The following is a 12,303-nucleotide window of genomic DNA, read 5'->3' as shown; positions in this document are numbered from 1 at the left end:
CTAACAAACACACAGAAAGGGGCATCAGATCTCATTTTTTCTGCTGGCTATGCTGTACATTAGCTCAGCCCAAAGCACCTCTCCTTCCCCTTCCTCACTCCTCCTAGGTCAGTGGTGACTCATCTGTACTTAAATGGAGGTCTCTGGGGCTTAATTCATTACTGAAAAGAGCTTTGAGACCATGAAGTGAAGGATGCTAGAGAAGTGCAAAGAGGTGAGTCTTGCAATTCACACCTGTGTGCTTTTGTATGGTTGGGTTTTTTTTTCCTTTTATAAAACAAAATTTGTACCTCATCCTAGAGCAGGGAGAGAGCCATTCATTCCCTCCACCCTTCCCTTGCCCTTGTGCATGAAGTTTGGAAAAAGGGGTTCCAACATACCCAACAATCGAATTTGCATGACTGCGCCGTGTAAAACGAAGAACATCCAGAGGGGCTGGGAACAGTCCGTGCAGACCTGCATGCCAACGCTGGCACCGTTGTGACTCAAGTGCAGCTCACCATCCGAATTCACCATAAATCCCAGGATGTCTCCACTCTGGAGGGGCACCACGACTTGGCAGATGGCCCAGAACTCCTTTCGGTCAACCAAGGACTCAGGGTTATAGGGGAGGTCGCTGGGGCGCAAGGTGCTGGGGTCGCAGGATGTGACCCCATAGGACAGCGTCCCTGTGCGCACAGCGTTGGACTTGTTGATTTTGACAAAAATGGTTTCATTGATCCGAAGGGGTCTGCTGGTGAAAACCAAAGTCCTCTCCTCCCGCGCGTGCTCCAGACGGGCCACGGTTTGGTCATCGAGGATTTTGACGTGGGGTCCCCGGAGGTGGTGGAAGCGGAGGTCGCTCTCCAGCTGGGAAGGGAGGAGATGGGAGTGCTGGGAGTTGAGGGAGTTCTGCGGGATGGGACAGGTGGTGGCCGTCACGTGGAAGGTCTCCTCCTGCAGGTTGAGGTCGCACAGGCTGACCGAGAGGCGCGTGTCCTCCGTGTCCCGCCGCAGCGAGGGCCTGCGGATGGCCGTGAAGGAGCGGGGCCGCAGGCAGTCGGGAGGGATGATCTCACTGTCTGTGGGGAGAGAGGAAACAACAGAGGGGTCGGTCCAGAGGAAATGAAAATGCCCAGGAGTCTGCAAATCGCTATCGGTTTGACTGATGTGTTTAAAAGGGAAAAACAGAGACCTGCCGCCATTAATAAAATTCCCCTTTAACATATGGAAGTGGAGTGTCATAAAATGTATTTGCAAAAGATTGCTGTTCTTGGTACCCTCCCCAGCAGCATCAATATCTTCAGCTTCTCAGCAGGCAGACTCAAAATCAATGGGAAGAATTGACCGGGGAGGCCCTCCTTGGAGAGCAGAAAGAGAGGGTAAATATCTGAAATGTACCCTGAACGTAGCAATCAGTATCTCTACAGGGTCCAAGTTTTCATGGTTTTCATGCCCTCTTTGTTGTCTACAGCAATTCTCATAGATGCAGGAAATAAATTCCTAACTACAGATTTTTTGTTAATTTTAAAAGCTGCTATGGTCAGTTCTAATTTATTTATCATCAGATGAAATTTAATAAGAATTCCTGTATATAACTAATCATTAGTCTTCTGGTGTTCGCTGCAAATTAGTAGAGATATGGATTTCACAGTGCAAAACTTGGGAGAATGCCATTTTCTATAAGTAACATACAATCATTTATTATCTCCAAGCCAAATTATTAAAAACCAAATCCACGGATATGTAACAAAGGAAGATGATGCTCACACATTCAAATCCATCAGTGGAAACAGAATTGCACCTTATCTTCTCTGTTAGTCTCACCTGCTATTTCAAGAGCTAACCATCAATTTATTTGATTATTTTTCTAAGGAATATAATCACCTATCTTGAATGCCTGACTTTAATTTAACGTATCCATAGCTGTGCTGTTGCCATAGAAATTTTAAAGGGCAATATACAGTCAAAAACCTCACATTATTTAAACGGATTCTAAAAGTAAGCTGAGATAATGCAAAGATTTATCCTTATGCCTGACTTTCTGAACTCTGAGATGCCCATAGCATCAAGAGACTGTTTGCTGTGAGAAAACTGAGTATGTGGGTAATTCTCTGCAAACATCGTAACAGGCTGTCACACATACTGACTGCTCCTCTGCAGGAGCTATGCCTGAAGACTGTTGTGGCTTCAGGCCTGAGTTCAAACAATATGAGGTTGGGACCACCCCTACAACACAAACCTGCGCAGGTGGCACAAAGCAGCATCACCAGACCCCAGCCTGGACCTGCCACAAACATTGCCCAAGGTGGAACTACAAGAAGAGGCAGAGGAGCAGAGAGTTATTTCTAACCAACCCCCCTGCTAGGTCCTTACAGTGGGCACCTCTCCCAGCCACTTATCCTTGGGACTTTCTTTTATGACAGAAAAGAGAGCAGGAACTGAGGACTTTCCCTCATGGGGTGCACCCTCTCCCAGTACACCAGAGTAGTGGCTCTGTACTGGTATGCCAAGGAAAAGTGCCAGCTACTGAATAACCAACATCTCCTGCAACATCTGAGGTCTGACTAACAGCCTTTCCTGCCCTCCTCTTCTGGGAGCTCTGACAAGAGCACACCCACACACAGTTTGGCTTGAGCAGAGATCTTTGCTTTGCTTAAACTGGATTATTCCAGGCTCCTCTTGAAATAAACTATTACAAGGGAAGCACAGTTTCAAAATAAAAATGGGCTTTGTTTCTTATATTTCATTTTCCCCACACTGATCTTTCAGCTTCTCTTCCAAGAGGTTCATTAAAGGAATGGAGGAATAAATAAAAAATCAGAAATTACCGCTAGTCTAGAAGTGGGTCACATTAATGCTTTGTAATATATGGGCTAGCGTTTGCACTGAAAATGCTCCTGCTGGATGCAATTAGACTCATTTTACCCTCCTTTTGCTGAAAACTTACATAGGAGAACAAATTAATAATGGCAGCTGACGACAATCCTATGGTGTAGGTGAATGGGTAGAGACCTTTCAGAATAGGAACAGAAGGTCCTCTCTATTTTACTCCCTGTAAGTATGCATGTGCAGCCTGGCTGACAACAGTGATGTGTGGGTAGCTTGCAGCCAGGGTTTTGAAACAGCTTGTTTTCCACCAGGATGCTTACATTTCCCTTTGGCTGCTGAACAAAGTATCTTTTTCCATCTGAAAAGAGGTTAAGAGATATGGAGCTCTGCAGACAAGACACATGGCAGTGATAGCAAACCACATCCGACTGTTTTACTTAAACCCATCAGTAGCTCAGATGCCTAGCTACTCAAGGGATAAGATGTCTAAAGCATATGGGAATGACTTGAGACTTAGTTCATTAATGCCTGCAAATATCCACGGAAGAAAAGATTGCAGTTTACTGGTATCTGGAATGGGTCTGTGAAAATTTAGAGGTGAGTCTCTAAGAGGCGCTAGCCTGCTCCAGGGCCCTATGCTTTTATAAATCTCAAAACACCCAGTCAAAGAAGAAAACAAATAAATAACATTAAATAAAAGGTAAAACAGGAGTGGGATTCTCCTTTAGGGTGGTAGGTAAATTGGAAGAGATATGGAATGCCTTTTACCCGGAATAACTAGGAATGGACAAGGTCTATAAAAGAACACTTCTGGTGAAATGTGAAACAAATGAGGAAACTTTGAGCAGTTTCTTTCACCCAAAGATGCCAAGGAATGAAGCTTCCACTAAAGCTTCAATTGTCACTTTTTAAACAGAGACCAAGCTGCTCATGCTGAACACAGATCAAGCTGTTCATGCTGGAGTGGCCCACAATGCCGCATGACTCCTGCAGAACATTTACAACTGACCTTTAATGCTTACAAAGGAAGGAGTCCTCATGCAGGAGTATTCAGGCATATTTATATTTACAGAGACAAACCTGGGTACACATCAAAAAGATGGAATGTCTTTATATTATAAGACTGTCAAATACAAAACAAGTCCAATGGCCCATTACTGAGGAGATCACCCAGCTTCAGCCTGAAGCATTCAGAAATCATCCCTTCTTACTAAATATTCAAAGGTATAAAATTTCCAGTATAAGGCAGTTGACAGTATTTCTTTGGGAAAAGTCAATTGGTAGGAGACCCGCTTGGGTGAGAATAGATGGACTTGCGAGTGAAGACCACAGCTCTCACTGAGTCACCAGAGCAAGCTTTAACCCAGTTGTTCTGGGTACCACCAGCAAGCTGGCTGTGGCCATGGCAGCTCGATGGAAGCTGACTGCCCAGGCTACTTTCCAGAGAGCATTTGCTGAGCTCTGTATCACTGCAGTCATGGTGTTAATGCTGGATTTGGAGACTTAAGGTTTCTGGTAGGAATACAGACACAGCCAAAGCAAAAAGGATTTCTACTAAATTCACATTTTCCACTCCTCAGTTGGAGAATCTGAGACACTGAACTTTGGTCAAGGATGTCTAACGTCACAAATCTCTTTGTATCTTTTAATGGCTTTATTTAACAACAACAACAAAAAAATAAGCAGGAGTAATTCATTTAGTGAAGTAGAAATGAAGGGCACTTGTGCAGTTCAACCATCTTCTGTTTTCTCATCTTCAGTGGGGTTTATCTGCAGTATTTAAATTCTTAGCAGCTGACTCCTTACACAGAAAATTAACTTGAAGTATTTTCCTCGGATCAGAGGCTTCAAATCTCTCCCTTTTCCTGCTCAGAGGGCATGGAAAAGCCTCCCACTTCATGCAGGCTCAGTGTGACTGCAGTAACACTTTAGAACAGCATTTACAAGGAGCTGGTGAGCAGCCAGGGAGAGCTGTAATCACTGCACCCAGATCAGAAATATTTCACTACTAGCTTATTTTTGAACTACTGTTGTCTTCTTAAAATCATCTATTTACTTAAATATGTATAATATGTACAACATGAATTTGTTATAGGTACATTAAATGTGCACATACATGCACATTTAATATAGCTACATGCACATCAAACACAAACACATTTCTATCCAGCCGCATGCACAGGTCATCTCAGCTGCACACAAACCCAAAGGGGATGTGCTGCTGTCAGACAATCAGATCATCATTTCCTTCCTCTTTTTCATTTTCGGTACTGTTTGTTACTGCCTGGAGGCTTGACTTTCCAAGGTCACAAGCAGTCAGTATTCACACACCTGTAAAGGAGCTAAGAAAGCAGAGCAAACAGCATGCATACATGCACACACGTGCTGGAAACTTGCAGAGTCCAGTATTTAACTGCAAGCTCTAAGGTAACAGATCTACACCTCTTGATGTGTTTCCTGAGACTGGTGCAATCCTATGGCACCAACTATATTTCTTCAGAGTATGAGGGCTGCAACCTCTCTCCAGAATAAGCTATGAAAGACATAGTATAAACAAACTAGGGAAATCAGATTGATAACCGAAGAACCTATCCCTTGTCTAATGAGCCTCCCTCCCAGGAAAGAAAAATGCTGAGATGTCAAGGAACAACCTAGTGATTCCTTGCATCTGGAGAACATTTCTGCCCTCAGCTACTAAGCAAAGAGTGAAAAATTGGTAGGGTCATAACTTTGCTGGCGTGCTCCTTCCCTTCCCATGCAAAGCCTCATGTTTTTCCTTCTTTCTGTTCTTTGCTTTACTTCTTCCAAGTGCATTTTTCTTCTCTTAATCCCCCATTTCACTGGATAGTAGTATTTTTAGTGAGTACTGGCGCTCATTGCATAATTTCTGTGACCAAGGAACCTCAGAGGTGCTGAACTACCAAAGACATATTGTAGTCAGTGCTCTCTACAAGAATATTCTATGCAAACGTACAACTGCAAAAGGATGTATACTAATGAAGGGGTTCCATTCCTATTGAGGGATGCAGCTAAAGGCTCCTTTGTCCACCATCAGTGCTACCTATCACAAGGGGTTAGGAAAGGAGGATAGTTGGCCTTTCGACACCTGGAATCTTGCACTATCTCCTCCATGGTCTACAGCAGACTTATGCAGCTAACAGTCCATTTGGCAAGACTCTGACATTGCAGGGAGACTTGCTTGAAATATGTACCACACCATAAAATAACATCACACTCAAAGGCAACTGGGAGAAGTGACCAGTCATAGGACAAGAAATAAACCTGTGCTTCTGGAAACCTTCTGTCACTCACAGCCTCATACTCCCCATTGTGGGAGTGCAGGTATTAATCCCAGCTCAGCTGTCTGCCTTGCGAACTCTGCACGTGTCATGCTGTGGCAATCTTTGCTCCCTTGCTGACTAAGTCCTAGTGAGCTGATGTATGTATACTGCTAAGGAATTGCCTCACTTCAGCAAGAAGTAGTCAGAACCATTTCTGTACGTTGTTTATAGATCAATTTAAAATATACTTTAAGGTGACTGGGACTGAAAATTTGGTAAAACGGAAACAACTTCTGTTCTCATTTATGCCTCCTAAAACAAGGATGAAGATCACTGTGCCTGGGGGCAAGGAGCAATACCAATTCCCCAATCCCTCTGGTTACCAGCTTGCTTTGTCTGCATATGGCACCCAGTCCACAGTGTCACTTCCAGTGGAACGAAGAGCAGCTGTGACTGGCTCTGGGAAGAGAAGGACTGCTGTGTGTCTCTAGGTTCAAAATCCACTCAAGCTAAAGGGCAACTGGAAGCAGCCTGGAGTACTCATGGCGGTGTACTCAAGACGTCCTGACCACCATGGGATGCTCTGCTGCAGGCTCTCTCAGTCTCTGCCATGTGTATCTTAACTGTTTTATTGTACCAGGATGAGCTAAGTAAACAGGACAGTGAAAATTGCCCTTACTTAAAATAAACACAGGAGAAAGACTGAGAAGTGAAGAAAGCCAAGGCCACACTTGCAGTCATTAAGAAGCAAAGCTCTGCTCACAGAGCAAGTCCGAAGTGCTCTTGCCTGCTGGCGATGTGTCTGAGCAGACACTCATAAAACTATTTGTTTCTCTGCAAACTTGTATTCTCCATGTGAGGTCTGAAGAGCAGGCTGGGCTGTGCCACGCTCAGCGTGATGCTGCGGAGACCCATGCTTCCAGGTGAACACTGCTGCTGTGATGCTGCACACAGGTTTCCCCCTGCCCTCCCCGCTTGTTACTGTTAAATATTGCGATTTATATGATCCGAGACCACTCATTGCATTCATTTCTCATAAACCATCAGGCGCCAGAATGCAGCCTCTCGGATCATACAACAAAGCCACTTCCATAGCATTATTCTAGCATGTGGGAGGCAAATGTTTAAAATCCCTCAAAGGAATGATTCAGACTAAAAATCTCCTTGGCTATATACTTAGGAATTCACTTCTACAAAGTACATTTTCCTTATGAGCAACCGAGAAATCAAATTGCCTGAGTTATTGCCTCAGAACAACCATTCCTCCTCCTTGAAAACACCCACACCATTATCAAGGACACCAGTTAAGTAAATACCTATTTATAAAATACCTGCATATATGCATGTCACTATTTCATTGACAGTATAGCATCCCACTTCAAATAAAGCTGCTTCCTTCTGCTTTCACTGCTCTGCCTCCTCTGTTTATGCACACGTTTACAGGAATATATGCAAGACTACAGCCAACAATGTCACTTGCACCAGCTACATATATGTGAGATGCCCAGCCTGCTCTTTAAGAGACAGTAAAATCTGCTCTGGGTCAAACATCATCTGAGATCATGACAGACCACATTTGTTTTTCAGAATTCCTCCTTCACTAACACACTTTATTACCACACAGTCAATCGAGGGCAAACACGTTTCTTGTGCATTCATATGGTTAAAGCAGGAGTTACTGGCTATATGAAGATTTTGGCTTCGTGCTCACTGCAGTCTGGAAGGCAAGGTAACTGGTATTTTGTAACTGCCATTTTTATTGCAGGAGGGGCAGATCTTTAAATCAACTGAGTGCATTTGTTTGCCTGTAACCAACACAGTCCAAATCAGCTTTCTCACAAGATAGACGTATTTCCACTATTGCTGAAAGCAGTTGAGAGAAGGGGCAGAAGTCAAAGTCCATGCTGAGGGCTTAGGCTAAAGCTGAAGTTCATCTGTGGGAGAAATCATTCATGTTTACACTAAAATTGTCACCAGATTTTAAAGCTTAAAAAAGAAGGTAGACATTCGACTCTGTGGAACCAATTGCAAGGCTACAAACATCTGTTACTTTAACAGAAAAGAGTGAAAATCAACAGTGCTTAACAAGCATCTCACTGGACTTGTCTTTGCTCTGTGTTTGCATTTGCTTGGATAAAAATCAGCATTTCTTTCCAGGCATCTTGGGAGAGATTGAGCACTAAAGCTATTTGGTTTGCATGATTCAGTTTCAGAGAACTGATGAACAATGGATGGAAGAGAATAAACCTAGCCTTTGAGTTGTTGTCAACTGCTAAGTGTTGGATATATCTATTGTACAAATCTGGTGGCTTCCTGGGGCCATTTAGCACCAAATCCCACTTTGAGGGAACACTGCTTCTGTACCACTAGGCACAGAGCAACTGGTGTCCTGCCAGGTGAATCTCAGGAAACCCTTGGGATCTGTTCAGAATACTTTTCTAAGGATAGAAATAACCTCCATTGCCTTACTGGGATTATCACAGATTTCTTATCACGGACTGTCGATGCTGTACCAATAATATAAAATATCACAGTAAAACAAATGAGAAACAAACAAAAAGAATCAATGCTAAAAGAGTGTGAGCTCATGTACTGCTAGTCTCCAAGTTGAAATATTCAGAAAGAATAAAAACCCAAATCACAAAACAAAACAACCCAGAGCTTTAGGGAATCGCAGCTGGTTTTAAGCCAGAGTGAACAATTGAGGTTTCCAGGCCAGCTTAGTAATTGATTGATCATCTGCATATTCTTCAATAAAATCTAAGGAATGAAAGCATACAATCTCAGACATGAATAAGAATAGTTGAAGGCACAAAGGTTGAGTGCTGACTGATAAATTGTAGTTCTGGGACACGTGCTAGCTAACAAAGTGCTCTGAACAGACTGGTTCATAACAAACATTCATACAATTCTGCCTAACATCCCTAAAGCAAGTCAAATTGATTTGCACATATGAAACTGCACAAACAGCATAACTAGCCTCATAAAATTGAAATAAATTACTGTTTCCCTTAGCAATAGGAATGTTCTGAAGGAGTCTGACAGTAGATTATGTAGAACAAACTTCCATATGCTTTTTACAGCTGTGGATTTGTTTTCCACAAAAGCTGATGCTCTCAGAGAGTCTGCAGGGTGCTGGCAATATCTATGTTACAAACAACATGTTTGGGGTTTTTTTCAGGGAGGCTTTTCATCTGAGTATCCTCATCTTCCCCATCCAGTGGCCCTGAAGACTGACAAATGTCTTTCCGGTTGAAGATGTGCTTAACCACTGCCACAGTCGTCTCTGGATGTTGACACCTCTTTGCTTCATTCCCTTTATTGTGTTCATGGGTTTTCCATTTGATGTTTTCCAACTCCCCACAAAGTCAGGGAAATACGGTTTTAGCAAATATCATGTGCTTGCGTTTTGTGGAGACCAACTAATCTCCATTATTCACTCCTTAATCTATCTCCCACTCACGCACATGAAATCTCTGAACTTTACTCCCATCCCAATGCAATGATTTTCACCTCCCTTGCCCCAGGCCTCCTAGACTCCATGATCAGCTACTATACTCCCTCTTGCAAACCACACCAAAACCATCATCACTTTAAGGTCCATACCAACATTATTTTAATCTCAGTTCTACCTCTCTCTGTATAGTGCCCCACCTTTTCTTTCCATTTCAATTGTCACTTTATCCAATGCTTCCTGATCTTTAAGATGTACATTTCTCTGTAGAAAACTTTTGTTTTGTTGTTTTTTTTCTTTTTCCTCATGGGAAATAAAGGCAATAATTGCAATTTTTGGTTGTCTAACAACTATACAGAGCTCTCTTCTCATACCTAGTGACTCCATTGCTTGCTTTTGGCACTATCATTCCTTTTACCCTCCTTTCTCCTAGAAATTTCAATCATCTTACCTCACCTATTCATGTAAGTAGTTCACTGTTGCATGCGGTGCTAACCCCACAATTTTACCTTCATGCTTTGTGTTGCAGATTGCTACAGGTCCTCCAACAACTCTATTTCCAATCCTCCCCACACTACTGCGCAAATGTTTCCATAGCATCTCAATGGTCTCAGCCAATTCCCAAGCTACATCAAACACAAGCCGACATCCCCTGAATAATCTGACAGCAATTTTCTTCAAAACATATACTTTCTTCCTCCTTCCCATCCATCATCCTCCCTCACGTGATATTTATGTATCTTGCATTTATCCCTTTTCACTTGCTTTCATTTACCCCTGTTCCTTCATGCAGGCAAGGACATGACAGCTCCTTCTCCAACTTGTCCCCACGTTTCCCAGTGAAAAGCTTCTGCCATTGCTGACAGTTTTACACCCAGCTGCTCAGGGAGAATCCAACCCACCAACAATCCCTGCCAAGGTCTCCCCAAGGTTCAGCATCTTATCTAGCACCATTGCTTATCAAAATGAATTAATGCCATTGGGTCTTTACCCTTTTCCTTAGAGACCCAGAAACACTGCTGGCAATCACCTTCCTGGATTCGCTGTAGTCCTGTTTGGTTGCCCAAAGGCACTGCTATATGATAGATTTCCTGGATTTTGGTGCCCCACGGATACCCCACAGCTAAGAGCACAATATTTTCTAGTGAAGATGCAACCTGTAACGAGCAGTGATAACACATAATGTTTCAGTCAACTGACTGAAGAAAAATTAACTAAATTGGAAATAAACAGTGTTTCATGCTAACCTGAAACAAAGGGCTCAGTTTATCTTATTTTCTTTAATAAAAGCAAATAAATACTGGATCAAGAGTTTCTCCAGCTGATTTCTGGGTCTTGTTTGGAAATCACTGTTGTTGTTTCAAGATTTAAACTCTGTTTCAATACTCAAAAATGAAATACATAATTTTGAAAATAGTGAAAGGAAACAGCTAGAGTTTGTCAGAAGAGTTTCAATTTTTCAGCCATGATTAGTTAAGTTTACAGATCATCTCTCCTGCTCCAAGCTGGTTCCTCACCTAAAGATTCAACAGTATTTCTGAAAGAATGCACATAATGCTGTTTTCTTCCAGAATATTTTCTGTGTTTTAATTCCTTTAATATCTCTTTCTTGGAGATTTTCCACCCCGAAATCCAGCATGAAGCAGCTTGCAAAAGATTTCTGACTTATTTTCCACATATATGTAATGACAGTGCAGCCATTACACCCCCAGCCACCCCACTCCTATTCCAGAGCTGGTGTGGTCTGCAAGACGCACTCTCCCAGTTATGCATGGGAACAGTAAATCAACTCTTTGTTTGATGAGCTTGTTTTAAAATAGCACAATTATTGCAGTCTGCACCAATTTCTGACCAGAAGTTCAGCATGTGTTTAACTCTGTTCCATTTCATGGCAGCGTTAAATAATCCACTTCATCTAAACAAGTATTTATATACCACTGAAGGCAATGGCACATACACATGAGCACACCAGTTGTCTCAAATCAGGGGCATGGGGTAGTCACAGCTGGACAAAATTAAGGGGTGGAACCACAAAGAGAGTCAATTCCCATTTCTGCCAAGGTACATAATTGAAAAGTTCATCTCTTTGATAAATTCTTCATATATTCTGTCACTGCAGATGCCCATTAGGCTTGTGATTTCTTTATGAATGATTTTGATACCTGAACTACAGGAACTAAAGAGCTGAATCTTGTTTCCCAAGCTTCAGCTAACTCCTTAATAAGAAAAAAGACAAATTCTGCTCTCTTACCCCAAGGGAAAGCTTCAACACCTTGGTTATCAGTAAAGTTAATTTAAACACACAGATCATAGGATGTGGCCTCAAAAGGTTTAGACAGAAAGACAGGAGGCTTTTCTGAAGCTGCAAATTGAAAGCATAAACAAGAATCAGCCAGAGGGCCACAGTCTAGCTGCCAGTGAGGGCAGAGTAACCTTGCTGAAGCCGCAGGGTTCACACAGAGAATCAGGTCCAGTGTACAGTGCAGAATGCTAAATAGTGGCCAAATCTTCTTCAGGCTTCTGAAGAAAAGGACCCAAGGTTTTGATTCCCGAAGGTTCCTGCTGTCACCACATCCCATCTTCATACAGGACCACATTTCTTCCTCTTCCTCCTCTTCTTTCTCCCTTCCCCACCTGACTGTCTAAACACAAACAAGCTTGGTCATGCTGGGATCCCAGGGATGAGATGGAGGATGGTCTTTCGGGAAAATAAATTCAAAACTGGAGCACAGCCCCTGTGGTAGACAAAGCTAGACT

At 42.7% G+C, this 12,303-nt stretch overlaps 2 protein-coding genes across 5 annotated transcripts in view; one reads left to right on the top strand and one right to left on the bottom strand.

Annotated features, from left to right (window-relative positions):
- ATP5MK (ATP synthase membrane subunit k) overlaps positions 1-12,303 on the top strand; it is a 272,077-nt gene that overhangs the window by 64,104 nt on the left and 195,670 nt on the right. The gene's annotated exons all lie outside the window — the stretch shown is intronic.
- Positions 1-12,303, bottom strand: part of NEURL1 (neuralized E3 ubiquitin protein ligase 1) — a 157,642-nt gene that overhangs the window by 17,052 nt on the left and 128,287 nt on the right. For all 4 annotated transcript variants that reach the window (XM_062601960.1, XM_062601962.1, XM_062601959.1 and 1 more), the window contains exon 4: positions 381-1,061. In XM_062601960.1, coding sequence (XP_062457944.1) covers positions 381-1,061 — 681 coding nt within the window. The remainder of the gene's footprint in view (positions 1-380; positions 1,062-12,303) is intronic.

This window comes from Pezoporus occidentalis, unplaced genomic scaffold (assembly GCF_034315485.1).
Source record: "Pezoporus occidentalis ecotype Australia unplaced genomic scaffold, CSIRO_AGI_Poc_V1 ctg73, whole genome shotgun sequence".
Classification (NCBI taxonomy): domain Eukaryota; kingdom Metazoa; phylum Chordata; class Aves; order Psittaciformes; family Psittacidae; genus Pezoporus; species Pezoporus occidentalis.
The sequence above is the reverse complement of the archived record's forward strand: the minus strand, read 5'-3'. Positions and strand labels throughout refer to the sequence as shown.